The sequence below is a fragment of the Engystomops pustulosus genome, chromosome 3, assembly GCF_040894005.1.
Source record: "Engystomops pustulosus chromosome 3, aEngPut4.maternal, whole genome shotgun sequence".
Lineage (NCBI taxonomy): Eukaryota > Metazoa > Chordata > Amphibia > Anura > Leptodactylidae > Engystomops > Engystomops pustulosus.
Window position 1 is genome coordinate 94088611 of NC_092413.1, and position 14511 is coordinate 94103121.

Genomic DNA, 14511 nt, shown 5'->3' on the forward strand with positions numbered 1-14511 from the left:
GGGTGGGGTGGGAAGAGTGGGTACTGTAGGGCAGCCCATGAAGAGGCCTACTGAGGCTCTATCGCCCAGGGGCCCATTAAAACCTGGAGCTGGCCCTGTATCTATCATATACAGCATATACAATATATATACAGTATATACATTTAAACAATGGAACACCCAGATAACACATCCTAGATCTGAATGAATTAAATATTCTCATTAAATACTTTGTTATGTACAAAGTTGACTGTGCTGACAACAAATTCACCAAAAATCATCAATCATCAATGGAAATCAAATGTATTAACCAATGGAGGCCACAAAAAACACACTACAGGCTGATCCAACTTTGATGGAATGTTCTTAAAACAAGTCAAAATGAGGCTCCGTGTTGTCTGTGGCCTCCACGTGCCTGTATGACCTCCCTACAACTCATTGGCATGCTCATGATGAGGTTGCAGATGGTCTGCTGAGGGATCTCTTCCCAGACTTTGGACATCTGCCAACTCCTGGACTGTCTGTGATGCAACGTGACCAATCTGCAATCTGTGGATGGAGCGAGACATGATATCCCTGATGTTACCAATCTGATTTAGGTCAGGAGAAAGAAATCCAGTCCATAGCTTCAATGCCTTTATCTTGCAGGAACTGCTGACACACTCCAGCCACATGAGGTATAGCATTGTCCTGCATTAGGAGAATCCAAAGGCCAACCGCACCAGAATATGGTTCCACAAGGGATCTGAGGATCTCATCTTGGTACCTAATGGCAGTTAGGCTACCCCTGGTGTGCACATGGAGGACTATGCGGTTCTCCAAAGAAATGCAACCCCACACCATTACTGACCCACTGCCACACCAGTCATGCTGAAGGATGTTGCAGGCAGCAGATCACTCTCTATGGCGTCTCCAGACTCTGTTATGTCTGTCACATCTGCTTAGAGTGAACCTGCTTTCATCTGTGAAGAGCTCAGGGCACCATAGCCGAATTTCTCAATCTTGGTGTTCTCTGTCAAATGCCAAGTGTTGGGCTGTGAGCACAACTTCCATCTGTGGACGTCAGGCCCTCATACCATCCTCGTGGAGTCGGTTTGTAACTGTTTGTGTAGACACATGCACATTTGTAGCCTGCTAGAGATCATTTTGCAGAGCTCTGGCAGTGCTCCCACTGTTCCTCCTTGCACAAAGATGAAAGTAGCACTCCTGCTGCTGGGTTTTTGAGCTCCTATGCCTCCTCTCTCTATCTCCTGGTGTACTGGCCTGTCTCCTGGTAGCGCCTCCAGCCTCTGGACACTATGCTGACAGACACAGCAAAACTTTTGGCTACAGCTCGCATTGATGTGCCATTCTGGATGAGCTGCACTACCTGTGCCACTTGTGTGGGTTGTAGAGTCCGTCTCATGCTGCCACAAGTGATGAAATAATTTCAGTTTAAAACTTGGAAACATTAAGAATTAGTTCACATTATCATGACTAAATTAAATAAAAGCACCACAGGAGGCTTCAGTGTGATTTCTTGATTATGTCGTGTAAAGTGATTTTTATTACCCATGGAACAGCAGAAAGCTGTGAAATATGCCATATCCCAGCTATTGTGTTTGTATATGCTTTTATCATGTTAGAGAGAAAGCATCATAACAAAGATTTCTTATGGTGAAATAAATAAACACAGAACACAATTCATGTTATGATTCAAGTTACTATTAAAATACCTGAATTGATTTATTAGTTGTCAGTTCTTGCCCATAGGTTATAAAGATAAATTGTGAGAGCTGCCTACATAAAAAGCAATTTGTTGTTATAGATTCCTTATATAAATTAAAAAATGCTACAATTATGTTATTTGTAACATGACTTATTTTTAGGAATTTTTAGGAAATATTTTTAAAATTAACCATGATAATTTTAAATAAAAACTATGGTGACTAATAATAGATAAAAATGGCTTATTATACAGTTACCTCATCTACATAATGGACAGGATTACAGTAGAAGGGAGTTACTTTCTGGAAAGCACCAGTATTGTTTCCATTGCTGACAATATTTACATGTCTGAAGAAATCTCTCCATAGGGCTCAATGAGTCAACTCCGTCTATGACCATGGAGATCGTCTGCAATCAGAAAATAAAAACAGATGAGAAAAAAAGTAATAAGAAAACAACTGATACATTCCTTTTAATAACTGTTCTTCACAATACTTCAACAGGTATTGTATATACATTGTATATACAGCCCCCCCCCAAAATAAACAGAATCTGCCCCCCCATATAAATATATACAGCCCCCCCCCATATAAATATATACAGCCCCCAGAATAAACAGTATGCCCCCCATATAAATATATACAGCCCCCCAGAATAAACAGAGTATGGCCCCCCCATATAAATATATACAGCCCCCCAGAATAAACAGAATCTGGCCCCCCATATAAATATATACAGCCCCCCAGAATAAACAGAATCTGGCCCCCCATATAAATATATACAGCCCCCCCCCCCAGTGTAATAAGAATTTGGCCCCCCATATAAATATATACAGCCCCCCCAGTGTAATAAGAACTTGGCCCCCCATATAAATATATACAGCCCCCCCCCCCCCGCCAGGAAAATGGGATCTGGCCCCTTATAAATGTACACAGCCTCCCCAGTAAAAAAGTATATATAGAAGACCCCCCCCCGTTACAGCAGTAATCGCCCCCTAATATATATATGGCCACATTTAATTAATAATTGGACAATAAAAATAATAAAACTTGTACTTACCTCATGGCAGGGTGCTCCCACGGCGCACGGCTCCCATATTCACGCGGCTCTTCTGGCAGCCGCGGCTCCGCTGAGTGACACAGGCGCGTGACGTCATCATCCGCCGCCTGTGTCACTGCACTGTACGGAGCGACGCCAGCAGCCGTAAAGGCGCTGCGCCGCTCCACATGTAAATCGCACCTGTTTCTTAAAGAGACAGGTGCGATTTATCTGAAGGGAGATTTGGGCGCCGGTGGGCGCCCGAATCGCCCACATTGGAGCTGCAAAATGCTGCTTTTAAAGAGGGATGCATTCTGCCGGCCGAGGCGAGATTTTCATCTCGCCTCATGGCAGATGCGGCCCTGGGTACAAGTACAAAAGTACAATTACAATTAATTTTTTTTGCACAATTATTTTGTACATTTGCACATTTAATTTGTTTGGGAAATACCTGTATGCCTTATCTGTTTTGCAGACAAAATAGTTCTAATGTGTATAATGAGTTCAGCTTCTGAGTTCAGCCTTGTGTTCTCAAAAGCAATGTAGCATTAAATCCATTTAGTTTTCCACAACTAAATCCACTGAACACTGCACCGTGCACATACAGGATGTATATGGTGACAGCCTGGCAACTTCCATCACATGGAGGAGCAAGGAGCAAGTGAAAGTAATCATAAGTAACCCAGTTACATGCAGTCTATATCCTGTGCTATGTGAGCAGTAAGGGTTAATAGCTTCTACACAGAGCTGATACAATGACAAGGTGGAGGAGGGGAGCAGCATGGAGTGCAGAGATACAGAGAAAGTGCTGTAGAATCACAGACTGGGATGGAGGGACTGATAGGGAACAGAGAGATCTTGTACCTCACTATTCTGTGCAGGAGACTTCTGCATTCACTGTCTTGGACACATGCAGCTCTGTTTCACACACTGTCACATGGTTGTATAAAGTCACATAGGCGGAGAGTTTAACATTGGGTCAAGCTCTATCCACCTCTAATCGCCTACTCCCCTATGCATGAGACTTTAGGAGATCTGGTTAGTGATGTCTCTAGATGCAGGAGCATCCATTACAGTGAAGGAGAAGGGGGCATTCTGATTATTATGACCATTTTCATGCACAAAAAGCTTAAATTCAGAGTTATACACTCCACCTCCTTGACTTTATACAACCAAGTTACATCTCACTTCAAAGATATTTTTTGTAGGATGCCAGCTGCGGTCTTCATGAATGTGTGGCCCAGAGTACGTTAGTAAAGCAAACTGCACGTAGTTAGTAAATGTGGGCCTCTGTCTGTTATTTCGGTATTGTGACATCACTGTATTTATTATGCTGGTATGCTTTGTTGCTGTGTTTGTTAACCCTATATTGAATTTGAGATTTCATCATGTGTATAATCCAGAGTCTGTGGAAATATTTATCCTGCCCAGTACCTGCACACTCATTACATCCAGCGACCACTCAAGCCTGAAGAGTCGTTGGTGATAACACAATTCTACTGCAGAGCTGTACACAAGAGTAGCCAGCACACCAAATACATCAGGAGGCTGGATAGGACATTGTGTAAAACCTGATCAGCTTCTCCTCTGTTATAACATACAGACAGAAGAAATGTGCACCTAAGGGGTGTATGTAAGTGCTTAGTATGAGTTTGTACCACATTTATTACTGACGTTCACCACAATTCTGCAGTATGTACAAAGTGCATCAAAAAGAAATGTTGCACACTTCCCGAACAGTGCAGGGGGAGCCAGAGTAATATAGACCATGAGCCAGTTTTGATTAATCTGCCGCACTCTGCACACTCCACAGGCAAACTGCACATAGTACAGACTGCACTCGTTTTGATAAATGTGGCCCACTGACTGTAGATAGGACACTATTTACAATCTGCTCCTTCTGTTTTATAAAATACTGCCTTCAAAACTATTGCAAAGTGCTCTCTGTGCAGGAGGCCTGTGGATTGTGCACTGGTGCACGGTCTTCATTAATCTGGTTCACCCTGCACTGCTCTGGAAGTGTGCACCATTTTTTTTAATAATGTAATAAATGTGTTGCAAGCTCCGACTAAGCACTGCAGCCGCAACACAAATCTGGCGCAGACACTCAAATATGTGCAAGCAGTTTGCACGTTCTTTTTAGTGCAAAATCAGTGCAAAAAACAGGCGCAAACTCTTTAATAAATGTGGGCCAATATATGCACAATCTGCTCAATGCCTTCAGCTCTATAACATACTAATATGACATAAGATATACATAAGTAATGCTTCCAGCAGGGAAATATACATACAAAGAAGTGATCTTTTTAAAACTTAACTTTTACTGAGAAGTCTCATAAAATATACAAACATTAAGTGGTACAAAATAGCTGCTGCTATGTAGAATCCTTAGTGCATGAACCCCATCTAGAAAAGAATAGACAAATGCAAGACGTGAGCTGGGTGGCCTAAATGGATAAGGTTTCACATGACAATAAGACACCAGGCTCACCTTGAATGCTCAGCAGCATAAGTCATCAATGTACACTATCCAACTTCCTTGAGCGTGTCAATTTGTTCATTGGTTTTGTCTCAAGATAGAAGCGTCAGAGTGCTCGTCCGAAAAGTAGACACAACGTGTCTTAAAAGGTGTGAAGAGGATAGGTGAGTATAAACAGGATAAGATGGGACTTACGGATGTCAAGAATGGGGTCAAGATGACAATGTCACTCTCCCTGGTACACCCTGAGTTGAACTTCTCTGATACCCTGAGAACCTAACCTCGGAGTCGTGGTCCTATTTGGCCACAACCCCGACAGGAACCTGTCCCTGGCTGGATGGCCCTATTAAACAAGCCTATACCACCGGAGTGGTTCCCGTAAAAAGATTGAAAAGAGTCTGGTATACAGTTATGGACAGTATATAGTCCTATGGAAATTCAATACACAACGTAGGGATCAGAGCGACCGAATCCCGACAGGACCTGTTTCACCCTTCCAGGGCTCATCAGGGGAAAATTGCGGTGCGCCAAAAGGTGTCCTTAATAAATATAACCATACAACATTGTTTCAGTCAAAGCAACAAGTGGGTGGTGCGTTTAACAAAGAAACGCTTGAAAAGTCCTACCTTTACTGTGGGTAAGGGAAACACAGGGGTAATCCATCCCTATTATAAAGGAGGGAAGGAGTATACTGATTGTCAATCCTGAAAATCTAATAAGGGCTAAAGTTTCAACGGTGGGCGCCCAAAAAAATTGTGTTCTTACCTTAGTCTAAATTGTTGGTACGGACTGGTGGTCAGGTGGGGGCTGTGGGGGCCCAGTTACAGCGTCCCCGTGCACAGCCTTGCAGGACCAGTGGGTCTGTGTGCCCCGCCCCGTCACATGATCGGCCCGTCAAAAAAATAAATAAATAAATTATTTTAAAAAAATAAAAAATTTTTATTTAAAAAAAATCTTTTTTAAAAAGATCACTTCTTTGTATGTATTTTTCTGCCTTAAGAATATAAGTGATCACGGGTCATTAACCATTATTGACCACGTTCTTTGGATTATTCTTCAGCAGGGAAATATGAAGTCTCTGAGTAGGTGTGACCAATACTTACTGCAGTTCAGGCTTGCTGAATTTCTGCGTCTTTCTGCTATGTGCCTGTAGCCACGCCCCTGGCAGAGACACTCACTGATTCACTTCCTGATTCGTGAGCAGAGGGAAGCTGCAAACTACAAGTGAGATAAGTGATCCGGGGGAAGAGGGAGGCAGGCACATATCTGTGAAAACACAGATGTAGCAGGGCTCAGTGTAACAGTGTAAAAGTTTTTCAGCCTCTGTGTATTGTCACGCATCTCTCATATGTCTCATCTCTCTTTCTATGTGTCAGTGTGTTAGTACAGAAGCCTGATGAAAGTGTATATACACCTGTACCCAAATAATGTAACCACCCCACAGAACTAGATGGAGCATAATGTGCCTGCTTAGAGAGGCCCCCTCCACACCTTGCGACCGCACCCTTTGCACCCCCTCAAGTTACGCCCTGATGGCAAGTCATTGCTGCAGCCCATCAGTGGCCTCTGCCATGTGGGCGAATTAATCTTTTGTTGAATTGAAAGACTGCCTTTCTATGAAGCATAGGTAGATAAAGCATTAATCCTCTAAGTGTCTGGAGTGCAGCTTCATTCCTTTACCATTTGTAAGGGATGCAGAAGGTACAATCGCGCTGGGGCCATTGCAACGAGTAATATAAATGATACATCGTAGTTAGAGGGTGTGTTACAGATTTTGCATTGAGGCCCTGTAGCTTCAAGTTACACCTCTGATAAATTATATAGTATAGTTGAGTCAACCCATTTGGGAGCTTGTACATAATATAGTAGAGTTGAGTCAACCTGTTAGGATTTGAGGGCTCAGTTTTACAATGCCAGTCTACTTTGTTTCTTTTATGAGTTCCTATTTATGCTTGATAAAAGGCATTTTTATTATAATGAGGCCTTTAATTCTTATTTCTAGCCAGTTACGTGAATGTGATTATATTCACAATTTATATGCCATTATTACATGTTATTTTACTGCACTCTGAAATACACAATCCATATAGCCCAGACTTTGTACTCAAATCGTCACTAACTTTTAGCTAACGTTCTGCTATCATTGAACAAATGTGCCTGTCTCTGGGGAATTCTGGGTCTCTGGGTTATTGCGTGGTATAAGGCCTTTGTATCTGGTAACCTTATTAGTTATGGGTTTTTTCCATCTCCTGTTCTCTCTCACTATGTCTTTGCTATTCCCAATGGATAGTAACCAATAAAAAAAAGCTGGCTGAAGAATCAGAGCTCTCATCTCTGTAACAGCAGAGCATCACGTCACCTGAGGAACAGTAAAATCCAGGCTCTGGGAGGGAGCAATGACACTTGCTAGGCTATGAACGCATGATGTAGGACTCAGGATGGCTCAATTTTTCATCACTCTGTCTATGGGTTGTTCAGCAAGTTGCTGTGATACGGCGTTTAGCATGTCTGTGCATTTAATGAATGATTAAAAGTCTTGCTTGTTCACTGCAGGCTGCAAAAGGCTGCAGCAGTAACTGGTGCAGAATGAGTGGATCAGGATAAGGATTCAGGAACTCGTGGCTAAGCAAGTCTGTAATTCACTGATCTTTCTTCTCTCCGAATATATATTGTGATCACATTGGATGCAAAGAAGGACGGATGCAGTGACTAAGCAAGTGTCTGACTCTGGATCTTATTCTGGGTGCTTCCCATTGAGGAAAATGGTCAACAAAGACATGAATGGATTCCCAGTCAAGAAGTGTTCTGCCTTTCAGTTCTTTAAAAAAAGGGTAAGGCTGTATGTTTGATTATCTGATTTATATGACACTGACGCTTTCTATTGCAGTGATGTGGTGCATGCAGAGGGATTACTAGTAAGTCAAGTAATATGTATAAGACGCCGTTGTGGTAATAGGACGCTCAAAAAGCTTCCATTGATAAAATCAGTCTAGTGCTTAAACTGGATGACATCATAGAGACTGCAGCTAGGTACAACATAGGCCAAGTCATAGTAAGCAGCATGGTGGCTTCATTCCATTTATTCTCCTACATAAATGTACTTTAGGATAAACATCATTGTGAATTAATACATTTACCAAATCTTCTTTTCCCATTTAGCTCCATTTTACAATCTCTATTGTTCCCTGATTACTGTGTTTGATACACTGGTATGCATTGTATATTACAGATGATGTATATTTAGTATGTATGAGCTTTAAGGCAATTTGGTGTGCAGAAATGTTGAAACACATTTTAGTAGGTTACCTGAGCTGAAAATAGGTCACGTACTGCAGACTTCACGGGATCAAAGAGGATTGGTACAGCAGAGGAATCTTGAGCAATTTTTCTATGAATAACAATTTCACATAATACAGAAATTAGACGGATCCTAAACCTTTAATAAGCACATATTAATCAGTTCTGCATGACTCTTAATGTTACAATGCCAGGTTTGAGAATTTGTTGGAATATTAATGTGACACTATGTTGGGGCACATTCACTTACCCGTCCGAGTCACTATCCCTGAAGATAATGCACTGGATATCCTACATGTGTCGCTCCCCGCTTAGGTCCGCCGGAGTTCACCTTCTTCTTCCTGGTGCTTGTAAGTGTTTGACTTGCGACACAAATTTAAATGTTAAATCCCCGGTGCGATCCTTGAAAAGTCGGGAAACCCGATGAAAATGCGGCTCCGGGAACCTTAGTAAAGAAGCCCCTATATTATTTCTACAATGACGAGTTTATGTTGCATTGTAGTTTTCTCTGATTAATGTTGTATTCTTCATTCAATCCGGTATATACCTATATTCCTAGGTATTATCCAAAGCACATACAGTACTGGTAAAACTAGTAATTCTATAGAATGTTCTTCATTGATACAGGAGATCGACGTACAAATATAAAAAAGTAACTTTCCATCATGTTGGTAGTCTCCATGTTGATGTGGAAAGTAACTGGCAGTGTTATCAATAGTGGCATTCCATTAATCTGACATTCAATAATCCAGAATTTTAAAGTAGCATGTTAAAAAAAAAACTACCATCAAAATCAAGCATGATAAACCAGGGACACTTACTCATAGATCCAGGTACTGTGACTGTGGTTATCTTCTTATCCATGGCTTACTTCCATTTAAAATTAACTTTTTAAAAAATGTAAATGGCCACAAGGGCTCTAGTGGATGTAACCAGAGTCCCTCCGTGCTGTAGATTCACAGGTTGTTGTACTTTGCAGGAGCACTTCCCCCTTCCTCTGCTTCTTTAGCACTTCCCCTCCCCCTGCCTGCCACACAGTGAGAAGGAAGAAGTGTTCTGTACAGTGTAATAGCCTGTGAAGTCAGAGTACAGAGGGGCTCAGGTAACAACCCCCCAGAGCCCTGCTGAGTCATTAGCATTGTTTTAAAAGTTGATTTTAGAAGGAAGAACGCCATGGATAACAAATTTTAGAAGATTATCACTCTCACGGTGATAAGTATGAGTAAGTGTGTATCTTATCATGCTTTAATTTATCTATTTTCCTACTGTCCAATAATCCAGAATATGTAATAATCTATAATATGCTGAATTTGCTTATTAAGAAAATTATGGGGTATGGCTTGAAGTAAAATCTACTACATTATTGCCAATTATTTCGTAGCCTGTTCTATGTGATAAAGTCATCTTATATGGGTTCATATATAGTAAATATAAAGTAATAATTTGCAGCATGATAATCCCATTATGTATTAGTAATAGGCTGCTGTATCTCATGGGCTAGTTAGGAACAAGTGCAAATGTTGACATATGCACACACATATATATAGAGGTTATCTAAGAGACTTATCGGTGTAACAGATAGGTGAAGTCTGTGAAATTTCACAGTGAGTTTAAATAGCTATGATTATTACATAAGTACCAAGACACCATTTATTTTGCGATTCTGTGGAAAAGACCAATTTTACAAATAGCAGAACTGATGTTAGACCCTTCTTTACCCAGACCAAGTTAGTGACTAGGCTTATTCTGGATCACAGTACAGTACAACCAGGCGCATTTCTTGGCTGCCAGTTTTCTATTCACCTGCATAAACTCCCATAAATGACGGGTGATATCTAAAAGATATATTATGCTTGTTTGATCCCATCGCTCTGTAGACAATGAAACTCCCCATGATTAAGTGTTAGTATGAGGAAGACATGTGACTCAGACCACAGCATGGCGTCATCACGCAAGTCAAGTGACATTCTAGTGTTAGTGTGTGTATGGTAACAAAATTGAAGGTACAAAATAGATAAGGTTACAAATCGTATTTCATTCAAATATGGATGCTAAATAATTGAATAAACTGGCCCACAGTAAGGTTTGTGTCGTGTCTGCACTGTGTCCAACATAAAAATATGCACCCAATGGGGCGTGTTAGCACTTCGAGGTTAGCAGTTCGAGGTGCGGTACAATTCTGTTTGCGCCACAATTCTGCAGCATGAACAAAGTGAACCAGAAAAACAATGGTCCACTCTTCCAAACCAGTGCAGGGGATGCCAGATGCATGAAGATCGTGCACCACAATTTATCAATCCGCCACACCCTGCACACTTCACAGGCAAACTGCACAGTTTTTGATACATTTGGGCAAATAATTTCAATTTCTTTAAGGTTCCTATAGCCAAAAGGATAAAAGTAACTGCTGCTGAAGATACCAAGCAAGGACTTTGACTAACTTGCAATATCGTCTTCCTCTTGTATATTTGATAATTGTTTATTTGCCCCACCAAGGTAGGCCTCAATTTCAGTTTCACATAACAATGAGGAAATAAGTTTACTATGGTGGCAAAAGGAAAACAATGCTTTGTGCTACTTTAAGGGGTTTGGTCCCTTTAATTAAATTTTTGGGGCTTTCGGGTAGACTAACAATTATTTATAAGGTTACTTACCTTCATAGGGACTTCTCCTGCGTTGTCCTGATACTCCTGTGGAATTCAGGAGCCTCTTCTCCTTTATGCAGTCTGTACTGGCCAGCTCACTCACTGGAGGAACTTTTGACGTTCCTCCCATCTTGTGCGTGCTCCTGCTATGTAGCCATTCTTCTGCTGAGAGTGCTCACAGCTGAGTCTCTGCTCAATGTGCAGAGGCAAATTTCAGAAACTCATAAATGATGAAATTAATGAGATTTATATAAAACATAATGACACTCTTAGCTCTGCTCCCTCACTTAATCAATAAAACACACAGTCCGCTCTGCTATAAAGACCTTATCTGTCAGTAGCTTGTAAAGTAAGTCTCTGCACACTGCTGCTTGCTGGCAGGAAGTGCCTGTGTCTGAGATGGTCTTGTAATGCTGGGTCGGGGATGGACAGGAGGCTGAGGCAAAGAGCAGAAAAGAAAAGCTATTCATGAGAAGAATCTGACTATAGTCAGAACATTTTGGTTCTATCCAGGTAGAACCACAATTGTAAGGGCTGACTGAGAGGAAGGTTGGAATTAGATCTGTGAAATGCTGTGTTTTTGTTAATTACGATGAATTAGAGAATGTGTTATTTTGTTATCATGAGTATATTTAAGAATCTTGTCATCATGGGAATACTTAACTATTTATTAGTCCTACTATGGGAAATGAACAAACAATTGCTTGTTCATTATAATACCCTGCAATACTGATGCTTTGATAAACCCCCACTCTTGAGTCCAGTCACAGGATACACTTACACTAGGGAGTCCTCACAATGTAGCCCTTAAGCTCCTCCCACTCCCACCACCCACAATTTCTCTTCAGCTAAGAAGGTCGTAGGCACCTCATCCACACAGACAATGCACACTGATGATACACACAGAACATGCAATCACCACATGTCCTATGCTAAAGAACCTGGTAAAGTGAATTTCTTTGGAAAGTTAGATTCTTTAAGGCTAAAAGCAGAGGCTTATTAAGGTTAGCACTTTTATATACATAAAGGTACGATACATGAGAGTCATCCTAGCATGACTCTTCTCCACCCCTGTGACTCCTTGCAGGTGCATTGAACAGGAAACCCAGGCAGAAATAGGACCTGCTCTATAATATATAACTTGGGCAGTCATCTCATTATTTAAAGGTAGCATTTTATAAGAAGGGATATACAACGTGCCTGTCTCAAACAGCAAACTAAAAATGTACAGTTTATGAAATATCTGGGTAGTGAACAAAGCATACTTTGCTACCCTTTGTGACCACTGCCTTTATAGCCACATTATTACTATTGTACCTTATGTACATGGCACAAATATTTTCTAAAATAAATATAGAAAGACCAAAGAAAGATAGATGTTACTGACAAGTATCCTCTAAAGCATAACTTTTATAATTTGCTAATAAAAGGTAAATGGCAAAGTTAACCCCCGCGGGTCGAGCACTCTCCATAGCCGGTAAGTCTTTGCTGCATATTGCACCGATCGCGGGTGCTTTACTGCTGATCGCTGACGCCGCCATCTTTCTGAGGATCGTCGCTCCCCGTGACATCATCAGGGAGCGGCGATCCATCGCCATGATAGCATCGGGTCTCACGAAGACCTGAAGCTACTTCGGGTTAACCCATGCATTACAATGTGCTATCAGCACATTGTAATGTATGAGTAGTAAAATCCCCATATACTGCCATACTGTAGTATGGCAGTATATGATAGGATCGTACAGACAACCTAGGGTTAAAGTACCCTAGGGAGTATGAAAAATAGTAAAAATAAAAATAAAAAAAAGTTTAAAAAAAATTATAATAAAAAATCTAAAAATTCAAATCACCCTGCTTTCCCTAGAACTGATATAAATATAAATAAACAGTAAAAATCATAAACACATTAGGTATCACTGCATCTGAATATACCGATCTATCAAAATATAATAACGGTTTTTCACTGCATTTAACCCCGTAACGGAAAATTGCGCCCAAAGTCGAAAATGGCGCTTTTTTGCCATTTAAAAAAAAATTTAAAATTCTATAAAAAGTGATCCTAAAAATGATAACATTGTAAACATCATTAAAATCTGCAAAAAACGGCACCACCCAGAGCTCCATAAGTATGAAAAAGTTATTAGCGCCAGAAGATGGCAAAATCCTCCAAAAAATTTTTGTACAGGAGGTTTTAATTTTTTTAAATGTATGAAAACATTATAAAACCTATACAAATTTGGTATCCCCGTAATCGTACCGACCCAAAGAATAAAGTAGACAGGTCATTTGGGGTGCACAGTGAAATCCGTAAAATCCAAGCCCACAAGAATACGGCACAAATGCGTTTATTTTACCAATTTCACTGCATTTGGAATTTTTTTCCCGCTTCCCAGTACACGGCATGGAATATTAAATACCACCATTTTAAAGTGTAATTTGTTATGCAGAAAATAAGCCATCACACAGCTCTGTACATCTAAAAATAAAAAAGTTACAGATTTTTGAATGTGGGGAGTGAAAAATGAAAACGCAAAAACGAAAAAGGGCTGCGGCGGGAAGGGGTTAAACACAATTAACTGATGAAACACAGTGGCCCACATTTATTAGAAACAGTGCAACTATGTGCAGTTTGCCTGTGTAGCGTGATGGGTGCGCCTGATTTGTGTATTGTGTTGCACAGTCTACATGAATCTAGTTCCCTCTGCAATGCTCAGGAAATCTGAACTTTTTTTTTATGGTGTACTTTTTTCATACTGCAGAATTGTGGCGCAGAGAGACTTGTGGTTCACATTGTATTGTGGCGCAGGTCAAACTAAGCAGTAACACTGTTTTCTACCGCAACACAAAACTGGCGCTGACACTTTAATAATGCATGTGCAAACAGTTTGCACGTTCTTTCTAGTGCAATGTGAGACAAAAAAATGGAAACTCATATGTAGGGCAAAACAATGTACACAATGGTAACTGGACAGGAAGGTACTTGCCCAAAAATTAGCTTTAAAGCATGTAAACCTATTCCTGCAGTATCCAAACACATTGTAACCTCAATATAATATATATTTTTATATAATTTATATTTGGAAAGGCAGTATAAGGAAATAATCGGTATGACTCGCCTTAGTAGATGTATATGTGAAATTTCCCACATTGCACAATAAACAAATATAACTAAAAAATACGCCCAATATCAAATACAAAGTGCCAGCCACGCTCTTTGTACTGATATATATATACATAAATACAGTGCCTATCAGTTAAAGATAAAGTTAACTACTCAAAATACAGAACATACAACATCAGCATAATACTATATACAGAGGTTTTAAACATCTTTCACAAGTTTAGCAGTGGGATATAAGCAAATAT

At 40.5% G+C, this 14511-nt stretch overlaps 1 protein-coding gene across 2 annotated transcripts in view; it reads left to right on the forward strand.

The window, feature by feature from the left end:
- Positions 1 to 7905: 7905 nt before the first annotated feature.
- SGK1 (serum/glucocorticoid regulated kinase 1) overlaps positions 7906 to 14511 on the forward strand; it is a 132445-nt gene continuing 125839 nt past the window's right edge. Inside the window, exon 1 of one of the 2 annotated variants that reach the window (XM_072141484.1) lies at positions 7906 to 8034. In XM_072141484.1, the coding sequence (XP_071997585.1) occupies positions 7966 to 8034 (69 nt within the window). In that variant the 5' untranslated portion in view covers positions 7906 to 7965. The remainder of the gene's footprint in view (positions 8035 to 14511) is intronic. The other variant, XM_072141485.1, reaches the window with a different exon arrangement.